The sequence below is a fragment of the Hemibagrus wyckioides genome, linkage group LG23, assembly GCF_019097595.1.
Source record: "Hemibagrus wyckioides isolate EC202008001 linkage group LG23, SWU_Hwy_1.0, whole genome shotgun sequence".
Lineage (NCBI taxonomy): Eukaryota > Metazoa > Chordata > Actinopteri > Siluriformes > Bagridae > Hemibagrus > Hemibagrus wyckioides.
In genome coordinates this window covers 644,854-666,163 of record NC_080732.1, presented here as the reverse complement: position 1 = coordinate 666,163, position 21,310 = coordinate 644,854, and the positions used below count along the sequence as shown (strand labels likewise).

The 21,310-nt window shown below is 43.0% G+C and overlaps 1 protein-coding gene across 2 annotated transcripts in view; it reads left to right on the top strand.

Moving 5' to 3' along the window:
* Positions 1-21,310, top strand: part of sh3kbp1 (SH3-domain kinase binding protein 1) — a 61,013-nt gene that overhangs the window by 1,333 nt on the left and 38,370 nt on the right. For both annotated transcript variants that reach the window (XM_058376534.1, XM_058376533.1), the window contains exon 2: positions 16,946-17,103. In XM_058376534.1, the coding sequence (XP_058232517.1) occupies positions 16,946-17,103 (158 nt within the window). The remainder of the gene's footprint in view (positions 1-16,945; positions 17,104-21,310) is intronic.

Sequence of the window (21,310 nt, the reverse complement as noted above, 5' to 3'; positions counted from 1 at the left end):
GTGTGTGTGTGGAAGCTGATATTCCTGCTCCTAGCCGTAGGGAGCAGGTTCGGGTGCTTGGATATGAAGATGAATTCTCTTCTCTGACCTTTTTTCTGGCTGCAGCGTTGATGCCTGAACGTACAGTGTGGTTTTCTGGGGCTATGATTCACACCGAGACACTCGGCTTCCTTTTCTGTGCACTTTTGCAGAACAGATCTGCAGTGATGTCCACAAATGCAAAACTTCTTCTCTGTGCTGCAGCAGAGAGAAAAAAAAACAGCGCTGCATGTTTGTTTCCTGTCTTCCTCTGTCTAATTCACATCCTCGTCTCACACCATTTACAGTCAGCTAGAACCCAGGGCCGGCTCTTACACCTGGACTCTCAGTAAAGTAGCCACTCTTTATGAAGATGTGTGAGTTTTGTACATTAGGAACATCAGCTAGTTGATCTGAAAACATGATAAATTAGATTTCGGTGTCAGAGGTGGGATTATGTCCTCTTTTTGTCAATGATTTACACGATAGCAGGCGGAATATGACGCTGCATTGCCATGGCAACCAGCCTCAGCTTAAATCTCGTCAGTTTAAATTAGAATTAAGTGAATAAGAGAAATCCGATCAGATGCAAAACAATTTCAACACACACACACTTTTAATATTTGTTTATTATTTGTTAAAATTATCTGGGTTTTGTCACAGATTAACGTTATATGATGCAAATAGCCTCCCATTAGCTTTAGCTTTAGATTAAAATTAAGCAAATCAGTGAAATACATCACAATCAGCTGCAAAACAATTTCAACACACACACACACACACTTTTTAATATTTGTTTACTATTTGTTAAAATGATCACAAAGTATCTTCTTTAGAGAAATCTGGACATAACATCTTCGACCATGTTTAGAAATAATAAAAAATAAAACTAAACAACTGCAATAAACATCACACACACACACACACACACATACAGTCAGATTGCTTAGTAAACAGCATGCCGTAATCCTACACTTTATTTGAGTTATGTTTAAAACACAATGCTCAGGCCTGATAAACTAATAAACACAGTGTGTGTGTGCGTGTGTGTGTGTGAGAGAGAGAGAGAGTGAGAGAAACAATGCTGTGAAGTTTTCATTCTGCTGCAGCTTCAGCACAATCCTCTTAAATTGTGTACCGTGTGTGTGTGTGTGTGTGTGTTCACATGACTGTGATTTGTTCCTCAGACTCAGTAAAACGGATGAGTTTAAAGCGTGGAGTGAAGTCACACTGAAAAGCACGAGCATGTATAACATCATTTAGAAAGAAAGAAATCTCTGGAATAAACACTTCAGCTGAAACTCAGAGCTTTTATTGTGTTTGGAGAAAGCTTCTGAGTGTCCGGCATTAAAAAGGAGCCGGCGTCCGGCGTTAAAGAGGAGCCGGACCGGATTCTCCTGGGCGCTGATGGATGAGAGCGGAGGAGTTCCTGCTCTGTGTTTCCACACACTGCGTCTCCAGAGCAGATCTGTTTTTATTAAAGTCAGTTAAAGCGTCAGAGAGACAGAGGCGCAGCTCTGATGCCACGTCGCAGATGTTTTACTCTTCCTTCACCTCCTCTGACCCTCACTTACACATCTGTACAAAACGTTAGATCTGCGCCTGACCCGTGCTACGTCCACACGGCTCCACGTCCGGCTCAGAGGAAACGTCAGCTTTGCATTCCTGGAATATTTTCAGTGAGCTGATGTTCCACGTCCCATGGAGGAAGCACTGGACTCCACAGTGTGTTTGGTGTTGAAAGGAGAAGTGACCTGTGGTCAGTTGTATTCTGCTTCTCTAATTTGAGTCTCGACAGGTTTTTTTCACCCACATGTGAGTAGAGTGTGCTATTTAAAGCAAGGCTGTGGTTTGAGGAGCGAGCGCTCAGGATGCAGGATGTTTACAGTCATCAATCTCATCAAAACCACCTTCAAACCAAATCCACCATCTTCTTCTTCTGCTCTCAATAAACACACGCCTGTCATCATCTATTATCTGATTGGTCAGAAGCTGCTGCTTCTCTGGCGTTTCTTTAGCAATGGCTCACTGACAAGGACGTGTGACCCTCAGATTATAATAAACAGATTTAAACATCTGTAAGGATATGTTTATTTAACTCCTCATGTGTGGAAGGAGTCTCCAGTGTCGGTGTGTGTGTGTGTGTGTGTGTGTGTGAGAGAGAGAGAGAGAGAGAGAGAGAGAGTGTGTGTGCGTGTGTGATGTGGTGAAGGAGTCCTTAGTGTCTGTGTGTGTGTGCGTGTGTGATGTGGTGAAGGAGTCCCCAGTGTGTGTGTGTGTGTGTGTGATTGATTGGTGAAGGAGTCCCCAGTGTGTGTGTGTGTGTGTGAAAGCTGAGGGAACGAGTGTTTATAGCTGCTATAACAGAGGTGTGAACAGGAAGTAACTGGTAACTCTGTAGTACAGACGTTCTACAGCATTAAACAGATAAAGTGTCCAGACACATCAAGCAGGAAGGACATGAGTCTGAGCTGACCGGCTGAATGAAGCTGTAAACAAAGATAAAAATGAGACATTTGAAGAATGACCAGGATTCTGAGTTGCTTTTCTGCTCACCGCTCATTGGCTGATTGGAGAATTACATAAAGGAGCAGGTGAACAGGTGTTCCTAATAAAGTGGACGATGAGCGGATGCATATGAATTCCATCATAAAATTTACATTAATATTGCTTAAATAGCTAATTAATGCAGATATAGTTCTGTATGATCAAACTGTACAAACCACGTGTGTGTGTGTGAGTGTGTGTGTGAGTGTGTGTGTGTGAGTGTGTGTGCGTGTATGTGTGTGTTGCAAGAGCACCAACCCCAGTCCGTGTCACTGGATTTAGACGTTTGAAGATCCACTGCTAAATGCTGCAGGAACTGGTCTGTATGCTAACACGTGTACAGAGTGGGTGATGATTATGATGATGGTGGTGATGGTGATGATGATGATGATGATGATGATGATGATGATGGTGATGATGATGATGATGATGATGATGGTGATGATGATGATGATGATGGTGGTGATGATTATGATGATGGTGATGATGATGGTGATGATGATGGTGATTATGATGGTGATTATGATGATGGTGATGATTATGATGATGGTGATGATTATGATGATGGTGATTATGATGATGGTGATGATGATGATGGTGATGATTATGATGATGGTGATTATGATGGTGATTATGATGATGGTGATGATGGTGATTGTGATGATGGTGATGATAATGGTGGTGATGATGGTGATGATGGTGATGATGGTGATGATTATGATGATGGTGATTGTGATGGTGATGATGATGGTGGTGATGGTGATGATGGTGATGATGGTGATTATGATGATGGTGATGGTGATGATGGTGATGATTATGATGATGGTGATGATGATGATGGTGGTGATGGTGATGATGGTGGTGATGGTGATGATTATGATGATGGTGATGATGGTGATGATGGTGATGATGGTGATGATTATGATGGTGATGATTATGATGATGGTGATTATGATGGTGATTATGATGATGGTGATGATGGTGATTGTGATGATGGTGATGATAATGGTGGTGATGATGGTGATGATGGTGATGATGGTGATGATTATGATGATGGTGATTGTGATGGTGATGATGATGGTGGTGATGGTGATGATGGTGATGATGGTGATTATGATGATGGTGATGGTGATGATGGTGATGATTATGATGATGGTGATGATGATGATGGTGGTGATGGTGATGATGGTGGTGATGGTGATGATGGTGATGATTATGATGATGGTGGTGATGGTGATTGTGATGATGATGATTGTGATGATGGTGATGATAATGGTGGTGATGATGGTGGTGATGGTGATTGTGATGATGGTGATGATGGTGGTGATGGTGGTGATGGTGATGATTATGATGATGGTGATGATTGTGATGATGGTGATGATAATGGTGGTGATGGTGGTGATGGTGATTGTGATGATGGTGATGATGGTGGTGATGGTGATGATGGTGATGATTATGATGATGGTGATGATGGTGATTGTGATGATGGTGATGATAATGGTGGTGATGATGGTGATGATGATGGTGATGATGGTGATTGTGATGATGGTGATGATAATGGTGGTGATGATGGTGGTGATGGTGATTGTGATGATGGTGATGATGGTGGTGATGGTGGTGATGGTGATGATTATGATGATGGTGATGATTGTGATGATGGTGATGATAATGGTGGTGATGGTGGTGATGGTGATTGTGATGATGGTGATGATGGTGGTGATGGTGATGATGGTGATGATTATGATGATGGTGATGATGGTGATTGTGATGATGGTGATGATAATGGTGGTGATGATGGTGATGATGATGGTGATGATGGTGATTGTGATGATGGTGATGATAATGGTGGTGATGATGGTGATGATGATGGTGATGATGATGATGTCACTTGGCACATTCTGAGTGATCTCCGCTCACTCCTCTGCCAGACGGCACGTGTCACCCTTTGCAGGTTCTGTCAGAAATCCTGTTGTTCTCCGGGTTCCACCGCTCAGGATGTTCCTCAGTGAAGTCCATGTTGTGTAGGAGAACCATCTGGTACCAGGAAGGCCACTGTCAGGTCATGTGACCAGTGTCTGTCTCTCTCTCTCTCTCTCTCTCTCTCTCTCACACACACTCACACACACTCACACACACACTCACTCACACACACTCACACTGCCTCACACACTCACCCCTCCACAGACACACATTCACTCATTCACACACACACACACACACACTCCCTTACACACACACACTCCCTCACACACACACACTCACCCCCCACACACAGACACACTCACACACACACTTCCTCACACACACACTCAACCCCCCCTACACACATAAGCTCCCTAACACACACACACACACATAGTCACTCAGCCCCCCACAGACAGACAGACACTCACACACACACACACACACAGTCTGGCTTTTGTTTCGGTTCTCAATGAGATGCAGGGACGTCAGCTTCCAGGCTGCAGGAGTTCGTCCCAGCGTGTTTTCTCCTCGTCATTGTTGTTGTGTTGTGAGTCACTCTGTAACCAAACAAGCAAATAAACACAAACACAAACATAAACATCTGAGTAAAACATCCAGAAAAATGTTTCAGCAGTTTAATAACAAACACACTGTTTCCTGTTTTAGGCTACAGGAGAAAAATATTCAAGCAGATTGGAGTAATTTAGTCTTGGTGTGTGCATGACCTTGGTTGGTCATGAATATTAATGAGAGTGTAATGAATATTAATGAGCATGTAATGAATATTAATGAGACCAAAGACGAAGCAGCAGTCTTTTAACATCTTTACATCATAACACACACCTACACACAAAACAATAAATAAAACTTTAAAGATTAAAATTCACCTCTTTAAATTTACACAGAATATTTACCTGGTCATTCTCCTCCACTGGTCAGCTGCTCACCTCATATTTAACCCCTCCTACATCACACCAACATCAAACTTTATACATCACATTCTTGTTAGCTTTAATTATTGACACCCCTGCCTTTCAGCTGCTCAGTGCCATACGATTTAGTTCACAAGCTAAAGTAGTTTTTGTTTAAATCTGGAGAAATATTTTAATAATTAATGAGCTGTTTAGAATTTTTTTCATTTAATTAGTTAATTAATAATGTTTAATTAGTCATTTTCTTTTTTAAAAAATGAAAAAAAATCTAATTTATCCTCTGATGGGGATGTGCAGTAACCGAGTGAAAGATAAGAAATGCTAACTTCCCTAGCGAGTGAATGATAAGAGCTGAACTAGCAGGGTGAAGCTAAATTGGTAAGTAAAAATTTAGCTAGTGAGAGAGACATTATGGTAAACATCAGACCATAAAGTGTGAGTCTGATCAGTGTGGAGTGTGAGTCTGGTCAGTGTGGAGTGTGAGTCTGATCTCAGTGTGGAGTGTGAGTCTGATCAGTGTGGAGTGTGAGTCTGATCTCAGTGTGGAGTGTGAGTCTGATCTCAGTGTGGAGTGTGAGTCTGATCAGTGTGGAGTGTGAGTCTGATCTCAGTGTGGAGTGTGAGTCTGATCTCAGTGTGGAGTGTGAGTCTGATCAGTGTGGAGTGTGAGTCTGATCAGTGTGGAGTGTGAGTCTGATCTCAGTGTGGAGTGTGAGTCTGATCTCAGTGTGGAGTGTGAGTCTGATCAGTGTGGAGTGTGAGTCTGATCAGTGTGGAGTGTGAGTCTGATCAGTGTGGAGTGTGAGTCTGATCAGTGTGGAGTGTGAGTCTGATCTCAGTGTGGAGTGTGAGTCTGATCAGTGTGGAGTGTGAGTCTGATCAGTGTGGAGTGTGAGTCTGATCAGTGTGGAGTGTGAGTCTGATCTCAGTGTGGAGTGTGAGTCTGATCAGTGTGGAGTGTGAGTCTGATCAGTGTGGAGTGTGAGTCTGATCTCAGTGTGGAGTGTGAGTCTGATCAGTGTGGAGTGTGAGTCTGATCAGTGTGGAGTGTGAGTCTGATCAGTGTGGAGTGTGAGTCTGATCTCAGTGTGGAGTGTGAGTCTGATCTCAGTGTGGAGTGTGAGTCTGATCAGTGTGGAGTGTGAGTCTGATCAGTGTGGAGTGTGAGTCTGATCTCAGTGTGGAGTGTGAGTCTGATCTCAGTGTGGAGTGTGAGTCTGATCAGTGTGGAGTGTGAGTCTGATCAGTGTGGAGTGTGAGTCTGATCAGTGTGGAGTGTGAGTCTGATCAGTGTGGAGTGTGAGTCTGATCAGTGTGGAGTGTGAGTCTGATCAGTGTGGAGTGTGAGTCTGATCAGTGTGGAGTGTGAGTCTGATCAGTGTGGAGTGTGAGTCTGATCAGTGTGGAGTGTGAGTCTGATCTCAGTGTGGAGTGTGAGTCTGATCAGTGTGGAGTGTGAGTCTGATCTCAGTGTGGAGTGTGAGTCTGATCAGTGTGGAGTGTGAGTCTGATCAGTGTGGAGTGTGAGTCTGATCTCAGTGTGGAGTGTGAGTCTGATCAGTGTGGAGTGTGAGTCTGATCTCAGTGTGGAGTGTGAGTCTGATCAGTGTGGAGTGTGAGTCTGATCAGTGTGGAGTGTGAGTCTGATCTCAGTGTGGAGTGTGAGTCTGATCAGTGTGGAGTGTGAGTCTGATCAGTGTGGAGTGTGAGTCTGATCTCAGTGTGGAGTGTGAGTCTGATCAGTGTGGAGTGTGAGTCTGATCAGTGTGGAGTGTGAGTCTGATCTCAGTGTGGAGTGTGAGTCTGATCAGTGTGGAGTGTGAGTCTGATCAGTGTGGAGTGTGAGTCTGATCTCAGTGTGGAGTGTGAGTCTGATCTCAGTGTGGAGTGTGAGTCTGATCAGTGTGGAGTGTGAGTCTGATCTCAGTGTGGAGTGTGAGTCTGATCAGTGTGGAGTGTGAGTCTGATCTCAGTGTGGAGTGTGAGTCTGATCAGTGTGGAGTGTGAGTCTGATCAGTGTGGAGTGTGAGTCTGATCTCAGTGTGGAGTGTGAGTCTGATCTCAGTGTGGAGTGTGAGTCTGATCTCAGTGTGGAGTGTGAGTCTGATCAGTGTGGAGTGTGAGTCTGATCTCAGTGTGGAGTGTGAGTCTGATCTCAGTGTGGAGTGTGAGTCTGATCAGTGTGGAGTGTGAGTCTGATCTCAGTGTGGAGTGTGAGTCTGATCTCAGTGTGGAGTGTGAGTCTGATCAGTGTGGAGTGTGAGTCTGATCTCAGTGTGGAGTGTGAGTCTGATCAGTGTGGAGTGTGAGTCTGATCAGTGTGGAGTGTGAGTCTGATCTCAGTGTGGAGTGTGAGTCTGATCTCAGTGTGGAGTGTGAGTCTGATCAGTGTGGAGTGTGAGTCTGATCAGTGTGGAGTGTGAGTCTGATCAGTGTGGAGTGTGAGTCTGATCTCAGTGTGGAGTGTGAGTCTGATCTCAGTGTGGAGTGTGAGTCTGATCAGTGTGGAGTGTGAGTCTGATCTCAGTGTGGAGTGTGAGTCTGATCTCAGTGTGGAGTGTGAGTCTGATCAGTGTGGAGTGTGAGTCTGATCAGTGTGGAGTGTGAGTCTGATCTCAGTGTGGAGTGTGAGTCTGATCTCAGTGTGGAGGGTGAGTCTGATCTCAGTGTGGAGTGTGAGTCTGATCAGTGTGGAGTGTGAGTCTGATCAGTGTGGAGTGTGAGTCTGATCAGTGTGGAGTGTGAGTCTGATCTCAGTGTGGAGTGTGAGTCTGATCTCAGTGTGGAGTGTGAGTCTGATCAGTGTGGAGTGTGAGTCTGATCAGTGTGGAGTGTGAGTCTGATCTCAGTGTGGAGTGTGAGTCTGATCTCAGTGTGGAGTGTGAGTCTGATCTCAGTGTGGAGTGTGAGTCTGATCAGTGTGGAGTGTGAGTCTGATCAGTGTGGAGTGTGAGTCTGATCTCAGTGTGGAGTGTGAGTCTGATCAGTGTGGAGTGTGAGTCTGATCTCAGTGTGGAGTGTGAGTCTGATCTCAGTGTGGAGTGTGAGTCTGATCTCAGTGTGGAGTGTGAGTCTGATCTCAGTGTGGAGTGTGAGTCTGATCTCAGTGTGGAGTGTGAGTCTGATCAGTGTGGAGTGTGAGTCTGATCTCAGTGTGGAGTGTGAGTCTGATCTCAGTGTGGAGTGTGAGTCTGATCAGTGTGGAGTGTGAGTCTGATCTCAGTGTGGAGTGTGAGTCTGATCAGTGTGGAGTGTGAGTCTGATCTCAGTGTGGAGTGTGAGTCTGATCAGTGTGGAGTGTGAGTCTGATCAGTGTGGAGTGTGAGTCTGATCTCAGTGTGGAGTGTGAGTCTGATCTCAGTGTGGAGTGTGAGTCTGATCTCAGTGTGGAGTGTGAGTCTGATCAGTGTGGAGTGTGAGTCTGATCTCAGTGTGGAGTGTGAGTCTGATCTCAGTGTGGAGTGTGAGTCTGATCAGTGTGGAGTGTGAGTCTGATCTCAGTGTGGAGTGTGAGTCTGATCTCAGTGTGGAGTGTGAGTCTGATCAGTGTGGAGTGTGAGTCTGATCTCAGTGTGGAGTGTGAGTCTGATCAGTGTGGAGTGTGAGTCTGATCAGTGTGGAGTGTGAGTCTGATCTCAGTGTGGAGTGTGAGTCTGATCTCAGTGTGGAGTGTGAGTCTGATCAGTGTGGAGTGTGAGTCTGATCAGTGTGGAGTGTGAGTCTGATCAGTGTGGAGTGTGAGTCTGATCTCAGTGTGGAGTGTGAGTCTGATCTCAGTGTGGAGTGTGAGTCTGATCAGTGTGGAGTGTGAGTCTGATCTCAGTGTGGAGTGTGAGTCTGATCTCAGTGTGGAGTGTGAGTCTGATCAGTGTGGAGTGTGAGTCTGATCAGTGTGGAGTGTGAGTCTGATCTCAGTGTGGAGTGTGAGTCTGATCTCAGTGTGGAGGGTGAGTCTGATCTCAGTGTGGAGTGTGAGTCTGATCAGTGTGGAGTGTGAGTCTGATCAGTGTGGAGTGTGAGTCTGATCAGTGTGGAGTGTGAGTCTGATCTCAGTGTGGAGTGTGAGTCTGATCTCAGTGTGGAGTGTGAGTCTGATCAGTGTGGAGTGTGAGTCTGATCAGTGTGGAGTGTGAGTCTGATCTCAGTGTGGAGTGTGAGTCTGATCTCAGTGTGGAGTGTGAGTCTGATCTCAGTGTGGAGTGTGAGTCTGATCAGTGTGGAGTGTGAGTCTGATCAGTGTGGAGTGTGAGTCTGATCTCAGTGTGGAGTGTGAGTCTGATCAGTGTGGAGTGTGAGTCTGATCTCAGTGTGGAGTGTGAGTCTGATCTCAGTGTGGAGTGTGAGTCTGATCTCAGTGTGGAGTGTGAGTCTGATCTAGACCGGAATGCCGTGACCTCGTGGTAGATCCTCCTCCATCACACCACAGAGATCTGTCACCACTAACTGATTCTGCTGCTGTTGCACTAGTTAGCTTTAGCGCTAATTAGCACATGGTTGATGTTTTTTATTGCTGATGTTGATGTGTGTGTGATACAATAGTGTGTGTCAGAAACGTGTGTGTATGTGAAATAGAGAGAGAGAGAGAGCAATGTGTGTGTGTGTGTGTGTGTGAAAGAGAGAGAAAGAGAGAGAGAGAGCAGTGTGTGTGTGTGTGTGTGTGTGTGTGTGTGAAAGAGAGAGAAAGAGAGAGAGAGCAGTGTGTGTGTGTGTGAAAGAGAGAGAAAGAGAGAGAGAGCAGTGTGTGTGTGTGAAAGAGAGAGAGAGAGAGAGAGAGAGAGAGAGCAGTGTGTGTGTGTGTGTATGTGTGTGAAAGAGAGAGAGAGCAGTGTGTGTGTGTGAAAGAGAGAGAGAGAGAGCAGTGTGTGTGTGTGTGTGTGTGTGTGTGAAAGAGAGAGAGAGCAGTGTGTGTGTGTGTGTGTGTGTGTGAAAGAGAGAGAGAGCAGTGTGTGTGTGTGAAAGAGAGAGAGAGAGAGAGAGCAGTGTGTGTGTGTGTGTGTGTGTGTGTGAAAGAGAGAGAGAGCAGTGTGTGTGTGTGTATGTGTGTGTGTGTGTGTGTGAAAGAGAGAGAGAGCAGTGTGTGTGTGTGTGTGTGTGTGTGTGTGTGAAAGAGAGAGAGAGCAGTGTGTGTGTGTGAAAGAGAGAGAGAGAGAGCAGTGTGTGTGTGTGTGTGTGTGTGTGTGAAAGAGAGAGAGAGCAGTGTGTGTGTGTGTGTGTGTGTGTGAAAGAGAGAGAGAGCAGTGTGTGTGTGTGAAAGAGAGAGAGAGAGAGAGAGCAGTGTGTGTGTGTGTGTGTGTGTGTGTGAAAGAGAGAGAGAGCAGTGTGTGTGTGTGTATGTGTGTGTGTGTGTGTGTGAAAGAGAGAGAGAGCAGTGTGTGTGTGTGTGTGTGTGTGTGTGTGTGAAAGAGAGAGAGAGCAGTGTGTGTGTGTGTGTGTGTATAACACACCCCCATGCTACAGCGGCTAATTCATTAATCATGGAGATGGTTATTTATAGACGTACAGAGATGCAGCAACGAGGACAAAACAGATCTGATCTACAACACGGCCTAATGGAGCTCACATCTAATCTCACGCTGATGAATGCACTTCCTCTGTAAAAGATGCAGGACCTCTTCTTATTAGCATATATGCCTCTAATTCAGGCTCTAATGACATAAATCTGATTTCCTGATCCTGATCTGATCCTGATCATGTGAGATGAGAGCGGGATTAGTTTAGCTGGATTATGTTATCTGAGATTCCTGCTCCTGTTTCAGATGGAATATAAAGAGACTTCATCGAGAAACAGTGAGTCAAAATGAGTCAAATCGGTGATCAGTGAGTTGAATCATGATCAGATCAAAGAGTCAGATGTGCGATCTGTGAGAATCTGGGATTGGAGTTCACTTTAGTAAGTAACATCCTGGGATTAGTGAATTGAATCCATGACTGGCGAGTCAAATCCATCTGTAAACTGTAAATTAAACACATGTTCGGATGAGAGAATCAAATGGATGATCAGTGATTCAAATAAATGATCAGTGAGTCGAATGGGTAATCAGTGAGTCAAACTGATGATCAGTGAGTCAAATGGATGATCAGTGAGTCAAATAGATGATCAGTGAGTCAAATTGATGATTGGTGAGTCAAATGGGTGATCAGTGTGTCAAATAAATGATCAGTGACTCAAATGGGTGATCAGTGAGTCAAATGGGTGATCAGTGTGTAAAATAAATGATCAGTGACTCAAATGGTGATCAGTGAGTCAAATGGATGATTGGTGACTCAAATGGGTGATCAGTGAGTCAAACTGATGATCAGTGACTCAGATGGATGATCAGTTAGTCAAATTGATGATTGGTGAGTCAAATGGGTGATCAGTGTGTCAAATAAATGATCAGTGACTCAAATGGGTGATCAGTGAGTCAAATTGATGTTTCATGAGTCAAATGGGTGATCAGTGTGTCAAATAAATGATCGATGAGTCAAAAGGATGATCAGTGAGTCAAACTGATGATGAGTAAATCAATCGCCTGATCAGTCAGGAAATTCTGGACATTTATAAATTCCCTGAAAGGTTGTGGATATATATCTGCTCTTCATATCACACATACTTCAGGTGAAACTTTTAACAGAAAGTGTTTTAAGCGTTGTTGTGTTTTTGGTCAGGCATGTGGTCATAAAAGAAACGATAAAAATGAGAGGAGAAAAGACGAGGCATGTGGAGCAGCTGCCATGTGGAAAAATAAAATGAGCCAGAAGAAAATGCAAGAGTCAGTGGGAGTAAGAGTGAGATTCAAGAGGAATTCCACTGTGTGTGTGTGTGTGTGTTTGGAAGATGGCTCACTATAAACATGGCAGCTGTGCTTCAGGACAAATTGAGCACCTAAAGAAAGAGGAAAATTCAGCAAACAGAAAGGAATGTAGACACTTCAGCATTATCCAGAGAGAGAGAAAGAGAGAGAGAGAGAGAGAGAGATTAAAGAGGCAGAGAGACAGAGAAAGAAAGAGAGACAGTCCTCTTGAGAAAGTCTACTATCATTTTACACCAAACACTCCCTAAATGAAACATGAAAGAACGTATGTTGTGTGGGTGGAGCTAAAAAAAAGTTCAGTTCACTGATTGGCTCAACAAGATGCTAACCAATTCATCCATTCATCATTCAACATTTATAACATGTTAGAGTCCCAGAGAGAGAGGGAAAGAAAGAGAGAGGGTAAAGGACAGACAGGGTGAGAGGAAGTTGGACAGATGGACACAGATGGAGAAAGAGAGACAGATGGAGAGGACAAATGAGAGAGAGATAGAGACAGACAGGCAGATGGAAAGAGAGAGACAGAAATGGATAAAGATTCAGACAGAGATAGGAACTGAGACTGAAACATTCAGAGACAGAAGAACGAGAGAGAGATGGAGACAGAAACAGAGACTGAGAAAGTCCAGACCGAGAGAGAGACACACACACACACACAGATGAAAACAGAGTGAGAGAGAGAGAGAGAGAGAGAGAGAGAGAGAGAGAGAGAGAGATGAAGGTCAGAGGAGCAGACAGGTGTGTGTTCAGGGTTAACCAAGAACCTTTAATAATCACACACACGCTTCACTGATGTTTCTCTCGTTATCTGTTTGTTTGTTTTTTCCAGATTTTTGTTTGTTTTTATCTTTAAAAATTATAGCAACCAAATCCACGTGTGTGTGTGTGTGTGTGTGTGTGTGTGTGGGTGGGTGTGTGCGTGTGTGGGTGTGTTTGTGTGGGTGTGTGTGTGCTCAGAGATATTCCTCTTGTGTGATTCAGAGATATTATTTAGTTTGTGCTGCTAATAAAAAGGTGAATGTTTCAAATAATGAGTTCAGAATTTGAGTGAAGCAGAAAGAGTGATGTGTGTGTGTGTGTGTGTGTGTGTGTGTGGAGTCAGGGGTTGTTATGACTGCAGGCTTTTTAGAGTTTAAATCTGTACCTCCTGCATCCCGCTTTACACACACACACACACATTTCTGAGTAAATATATTATTGAAAGCATTATGTTTTTAAGGAAACATAACAAATCAAACATCAAACTTCAATAGATATTCATCATACACTCATTAATATTCATGATACATACTTTGATATTCAGTGTACACTGGTAACGGTTTATTATACACTCATTAATATTCATGATGTGCTCATTATTATTCATTAAACACACACTCTCATTGGACAGTCCTGTGTAAGTGTGTATTTTGCATCAGAATGTTTGCCATAAAACTACGATGTTTTGAGCATTTACAATGCAGAATCTTTTCTTACACAATCACCATGAATCTGAGAATACACTCATTTTCCGTGTGTGTGTGTGTGTGTGTGTGTGTTTCTGGTGGTCTCAGATGGGCTCAGCTCATGACTCACCACCACATAAATGTGATGCTCATCATTTCCTCCTCGCATTATAAGATGGTTACCATGGTAACCCCACTGCACATCCCCCCCCCCCAGAAAAACACACACACACACACACACACATTAAAAGTGCTGACACCCAGAATGTCATGCACCTGCTTTGTCAGGCCACATTTTTATTAAAATTTACTAAAGTCGTCTCTGCGTGTCATGGTGTCATAGAGTGTGTTTAGTGCCCTGTGTGTGTGTGTGTGTGTGTGTGTGTTGGGTTTTTGGGAGACTAGGTTTATATTTTGCACAAATGCATGCAGCACATTTCTCTACACACACACACACACACATACAGAAAATACATACACATACTTTTTAGAATATATTTATAAATTAGTTGAATCCTGGGAAATAAGGAAGATCTGTGGGTGGGGTTTTATATGAGCTCAGTTAGTGATGTCACAACTATTCACAACACACTCTGATCATTGAGGAAATCAACCGTTACACCATCTCAAATATCGTGAACCCTCGATTAACTGAAAGACCTCCCCTAACACTCCATATTAATTACAGCACAGCTGAAACCCCTCCCCTAACACTCCATATTAATTAGACCACAGATGAAACTCCTCCCCTAACACGCCATATTAATTAGAGCACAGCTGAAACTCCTCCCCTAACACGCCATATTAATTAGACCACAGCTGAAACTCCTCCTCTAACATGCCATATTAATTAGACCACAGCTGAAACTCCTCCCCTAACACGCCATATTAATTAGACCACAGCTGAAACTCCTCCCCTAACATGCCATATTAATTACATCACAACTGAAACCCCTCCGTAACACTTCATGTTAATCAGAGCACAGCTGAAACTCCTCCCGTAACACTCCATATTAATCACAGCACAGCTGAAACTCCTCCCATAACACTCCATATTAATCACAGCACAGCTGAAACTCCTCCCCTACACACAAGAACACACACACACACATACAGAAAACACACACACATGCACACACTTTTTAGTATATATTTATGAGTTGATTCCTGGGAAATAAGGAAGGTCTGTGGCCAGGGTTTTATATGAGGTCAGTTAGTGATGTCACAGCTACTCACAACAAGGTTTAAATGGACCAATCGGATGCAAATGATTACAGACTGATTAACTTTAAGCCACACAGCCTGTGTGCTTCGCTAGCAAAGCAGCATAGCTAATGTTAGCCAGAAAGAGATGCAGGTTGTCGTGGCAACATAATGCCATATTCTGTCAGTTAGCTAATCTTAAGTTTCAGGTTGATGGTCATGTGTATAAAGAGTGTGTTGTGCGTCTGTACACAGTGAAGTTGTTGTGCAGTCAGTAACAGTGATGAGAAGAGCAGAAAGTAAACAATGTGTGCAGTGAGAAAGTGGCACAGTGAGAGACACCAGAGCTTCAGAACGAGGACACTCCGAGTCCGAGTCCGAGTCCGATATCAGGAGAGCCATCAGTGTAGCTGTAGAGATGATGATGATAAAGTGCAGAGATGGTAGATACAGCCGAAAGTGCCGGTGGTGGGGGTGGATGGTGGTTAGAGTTCAGCCGTCTGATAGCCTGTGAGAAGAATCTGTCCTGCAGTCTGCTGGGGCGAGATCTGATGCTGTGATACCGTCTGTCTGATGCTAGCGGCGAGATCTGTGCATGACTCGTGTGACTGGAGTCTCTGTAGTTTCTGCACACTGTAATAAAATGGCTGTCACTCATTTCTTTTCCCTCCTCTTTTACTCTTTTATCTTTCCAAAATCCCCCTCGGTAAATTTGAAATAACTTTTTTCATCATGGTTTCTGTGTGTGTGTGTGTGTGTGTGTGAGAGAGAGAGAGAGCAGAATGACTGGAACACCTACACTTATTTCCAAGCCACAGACACTGGGTTTAAAGTTGAACTGTGTGCAGCTTAACACTTCATTATCAACTGCAGCCTTAATAAGCACAACAGTGTGTGTGTGTGTGTGTTTCAGATCTCGTCTTACAGCTGCTCTTATTGCTCCTGCTGCTAATTTGGTTTACTGTAATTTGTCTCTGTGTTGCTGTGAGGCTGCGCTGTTCGAGGTTAGAGGGTTAATTAATCTCAGAGCTGGCTAATGGAGGGGGCGGAGCTTAATGCTGATCTCTCACAGTTTCTGTGGTTTAGACTGCAGTGTGCTTTTATTACTGAGGATTTTTTCTACAGAAGAGATATGAGGCAGAGATATGAGCTTTGATTTTCCATCTCGTATAAATCCGGTTTTCACACCGATCGTCAAGGAAATCAACCTCTACATAATCATAAATATTGTGAACAATCAATTAATGGAAACTCTTCCCCTAACACTCAGTATTAATTAGAGCACAGCTGAAACCCCTCCCCTAACATTCCATATTAATTATAGCACAACTGAAGCTCCTCCCCTAACACTCCATATTAATTAGAGCACATCTAAAACTCCTCCCCTAACACTCCATATTAATTACAGCACAGCTGAAACCCCTCCCCTAACACTCCATATTAATTATAGCACAACTGAAGCTCCTCCCCTAACACTCCATATTAATTACAGCACAGCTGAAACTCCTTCCCTAACACTCCATATTAGTTACATTACAGCTGAAACTCCTCCCCTAACACTTCATATTAATTACATTAAAGCTGAAACTCCTCCCCTAAATGTTACATCATAGCTGAAACACTCATAATGCTGTCTATCATAACCAGTAACCCATTCTTTTCCAACTAAAACCACTTCCAATATGTAGTCATGACTAACCGTTTATAATGCATCATAATGGAAACCTTTATTATTTATAAATAATAAAGGTAATAACTTTCTTATTACTCATGAAAATGTAACCGAATCCCAATGTAAAGAATGTGCCATAAACAAATTCTCCTCAAAATCTTTCATACAATACATTATGACCAGAATTTCAGCACATCATCACATAATTATCTCTTTCTCCCTCTCTCTGTTTCTCTCTCTCTCTCTCTCTCTCTCTCTCTGTCTCTCTCTCTCTCTCTCTCTCTCTCTCTCTCTCCCTTTCTCTCTCTCTCTCTCTCTCTCTCTCTCTCCCTTTCTCCCTCTCTCTCTCTCTCCCTCCCTCTCTCTCAGTGGAGGCCGTAGTGGAGTTTGACTACCAGGCCCAGCACGATGACGAGTTGACCATCGCCATCGGTGACATCATCAGCAACATCAGGAAGGATGAGGGGGGCTGGTGGGAGGGCGAGATGGACGGCCGGAGGGGCCTGTTTCCAGACAACTTCGTTAGGGTGAGCACTTCCTGCTTCCATATGACCTTTGACCTATGATCTCTGATCTGCCTTTGTCCTGCTGTTCTGCTGTCACTGGGCACACAGACCCACACACACAACCAGACACAAATAGTGTATGTATGTGTGTGTGTGTGTGTGTGTGTGTGTGTGTGTGCAACGTGCGCAGGTTGCTGTGAATGCTGACATGGCTGGTTGATTTGCTGCGTTGCAGGACGCAGACTACTGAAGCGAACATGGTGCTGTGTGTGTGTGTGTATGTGTGTGTCTGTGTGTGTGTATGTGTGTGTGTGATACAAAGAGAGAGAAACACTCATTACACTTTGTACTTCTCTTTCTATTTTGTTTATTTGTTGAGTCCATATATGGTAATAAGTGCAGTGTCTATCTGAGTATAAATGGGAGCATGGGCATCTCTGATACACCTTTATTGTGTACATTTTTCTTAAGCTAATGGTAAAGCTAGAACCTTCCAGAAAACATGCAGTCTTAAAACAACAAACAGAACTGTTTGAAGATGTACGCACTGATACGCAGACTACAGATACGCCCAGAACACTGAAACGTGCGGGTTTTTTCTGTTTCCACATATTGAGTCACACACACACACACACACACAGAGGGAGAAGTCTGAAAGAGGGCGTGGCCGAGTCGCCCTGTCAGCTTCTCATGCTGTTTTTCTGCAGCATCACTTCCTCTTCTTCTCTGTCGGAACTGTCAGTGATCATCACTTCCTCCGTCAGTGACATGATCTGAGTGAGATGCTGAGGATCCGAATCACCCTCTAAACGACTCACTCGACTCCTCAAAATGATTCTGATTCAAAAGAGTCATGTAGAAAAACACAGAATCAAATCTTTTATATATTCACACACACACACACTCTGCAGTTATACAGAAGCATGAGCATCTTTAAAATGCTTGATTTGTTACATCAGTCACGTTTAAGATCGACAAATATTTTGTCGAACAGTTAATAATCTTAATAATTTCACTGCTTCACTTTTTTTCCTCGTGTGAATCGTGTCTCATGACGGTGTGGACTGTTAGCTGTTAGCTTCTCTAATCTGATAATTTGCAAGTTCCTGTTCTCCTTTTTTCATTTGAAAGGGTAGAAAATAAAAGGTCACTGTTAGAGAAAGAACCGTAAAACAATAACAGAAGCATGACATGCATAGATGCATGGATGTTCATTGCTGAGATGTTCAGAGGATCAGTGCTGAGATCTTCAGTGCTGAGAGGTTCAGTGCTGTGAGGTTCAGTGCTGAGAGGTTCAGTGCTGAGAGGTTCAGTGCTGTGAGGTTCAGTGCTGAGAGGTTCAGTGCTGTGAGGTTCAGTGCTGAGAGGTTCAGTGCTGTGAGGTTCAGTGCTGAGAGGTTCAGTGCTGTGAGGTTCAGTGCTGAGAGGTTCAGTGCTGTGAGGTTCAGTGCTGAGAGGTTCAGAGGATCAGTGCTGAGAGGTTCAGTGCTGTGAGGTTCAGTGCTGAGAGGTTCAGTGCTGTGAGGTTCAGTGCTGTGAGGTTCAGTGCTGTGAGGTTCAGTGCTGAGAGGTTCAGTGCTGTGAGGTTCAGTGCTGTGAGGTTCAGTGCTGAGAGGTTCAGTGCTGTGAGGTTCAGTGCTGTGAGGTTCAGTGCTGAGATCTTCAGTGCTGAGATGTTCAGAGGATCAGTGCTGAGGTGTTCAGTGTTAAAGTGAAGACATCTCACTAGAAGAGCTTGAGAAGACCTGTAGAGTTAAACTAGTTACTGGTTATTTACTTAAACGTCTCACATCAGCAGTGGAGAGCGATTATGAAGTGTAGTGATGAAGCTGAGGAGGAGGAGGAGCAGCCAGAGCCATGATTCACACACTGTACTGACATTTCCGAGGTTATTTCCAGTGTTTTTCTGTGTTTCTGGGACAGAGGGATGCGGCCCTGCTCTTATTTAATATAAAAAAATAAACCTGGACACAGAGACAGACGCAGTGGCCTTGTGTTACACCACTGATAATGTTTCAGCTGGTCACTGTCCTGCTCCACAGATCACTCTGTGTGTGTGTGTGTGTTGCATAGTCACTAGCACAGGGGTTGGAGAGGAGTGTGGACTTCCTCTGACAGTGCAGAAACAGGAAGAGAGTGACAGTGAGATCAGACTGTTAGATCAGACATCAAAACAAACTCAACCCACACCTTTAATGAAATGATTCCTAATTTTCTTTCTCTGTTTTATAAATATACAGGATTGTGTGTGAAGTGTTTATGTAATAAAGTGAAACTCTGAGTCCGAATCTGACTAAAATATCTGATCACGAAACTCATTAATATCTGGAAAAATGTGTTCTTAAATTAAAATAATATTATTTAACAATAAGGAACAGATTCAGGTTACAAATTATAACATTTTACAGTTTTACACGTTCACTATAAAATCTAACTCTGAATTTTTTCATCACTGTCACTGTAGTGGAATAATCCAGATTTAAACAGACAGTGTAGCTCAGTAATATTCATGATACTACCATTAATATTCATGATACTTTCATTAATATTCATGATACTCATTAATATACACATGCATTCAAAATACTGATATCATCATATTTTTAAATCAGAAATTTTTAAATTGTACGTATATCAGTTGTACACACGTACACACACCACACACACACACACACACACACCACACAAAAATCTCAAACCAACCTGGCTCAGTGTGTGTGTGTGTGTGTGTGTGTTTTCTACTGAGCCAGGTTGGTTTGAGATTTTCAGCATGATTTCACCCTGTTTCTTTTTTTTTCTCCTTTGTTACTGTGTACTCGACAGAGAAAAAGTGAAATTGCATCAGAAAAAAAACAAAAAACAGATTTTAGTGGTTGAATTATTTCCAGCTTCAGTCTGGGATGAAAGCAGAGGAGGATCTGGATCCAGTTCATGTGACTCACCCACTCATGAACTTTTTCCCTGTCTGCTAGCAGATGTGTGTGTGTGTGTGTGTGTGTGTGTAAATGAGTTAAAGGAGTGAAGCTCCAGTTTGGTGTAAACGTATTTGTCCTAAGTTTGTTTGCGTCGCTGCAGGCGAGCCGAATGAAGCTGAAGGAGCCAATACTTTTTTTAGTAAAAATAGCGAGAGGAAAAAAATAAGTGTTTCTCTAAATCAGGACCCGGCGCAGTGAGGGAGATCTGGCCTCTCAGATCATCAGTTACTCGAGGGTGATGAGTTTGTGGCTCCCGTGATTTGACGTGTTTATGATTAAATACCAATCAGATTTCTGTCTCCTTTATTTTTTGGCTTAAAAAAGAGATTTCACCCTAAAAATCAGGCTATGACGAGACTACATACACACACAACAAATTTATTTATCTAATCTGAGAACAAAGTCGAGTGTGTGACAAAAATCGCACGTGTTCAGATGACGAGTGTGTTATTTATTTGTGTTAAACTCCATGGGTTTACGTGATTAACTCTTCCACTATAACCGTACACACTCATTAATATTCAAATTTATTCAAATTCTGGATTGATTAAACTATTTTCTTTCATTATTTACTAAATAACTGGCTTAAAATCAAACAAATAATTAAATGTTTATTAGAAACATAAAGGAAATGATTCACCTTTATTGTGAGCATCGACTGCAAAATGATTCAAATGGCTGCAGGATAAACACCGTCATTTCTGTCGACTCTGCTGCCGAATAAATGAAAAACACATGTACACACACACACACACACACACACACACACACAGCGCTACAGTTTTCCTGAATGCATTCAATCTGATTGTGTGCTAGCTGCAGTAACCTCACTATAGCATTCATAAAGTTTGTCTCTTGAGGAAATGCTGTGTGTGTGTGTGTGTGTGTGTGTCCACAGGTGTTTCCTGTTCTATAGTCGTCATTGCTCTGTAAATCTCATCGCTATCCTGTTTTGCAGAAATTCTCACAAAAGCAGAAAAAGAGAGTGAAAATCTCAGATTTTTTAAAAAATAAAATAATTTCTAAATAATATAAAAATTATTAAAATGTCTGGACAAAGGCTTTATAACTGCTTTAAAATAATAATTTATATTAAATATAATATTTGTCATTTTTCTAATAAAAATTATACATTTGCCATGTCTGTGTAATTTTCACATTAAATTTAAATATCACATATTTTCCAGTTTAAAAAATAAAAACCTATTTACACTAAATCTGTTTACTGTTTATGTGAGAAAGTTTGAAGAAAA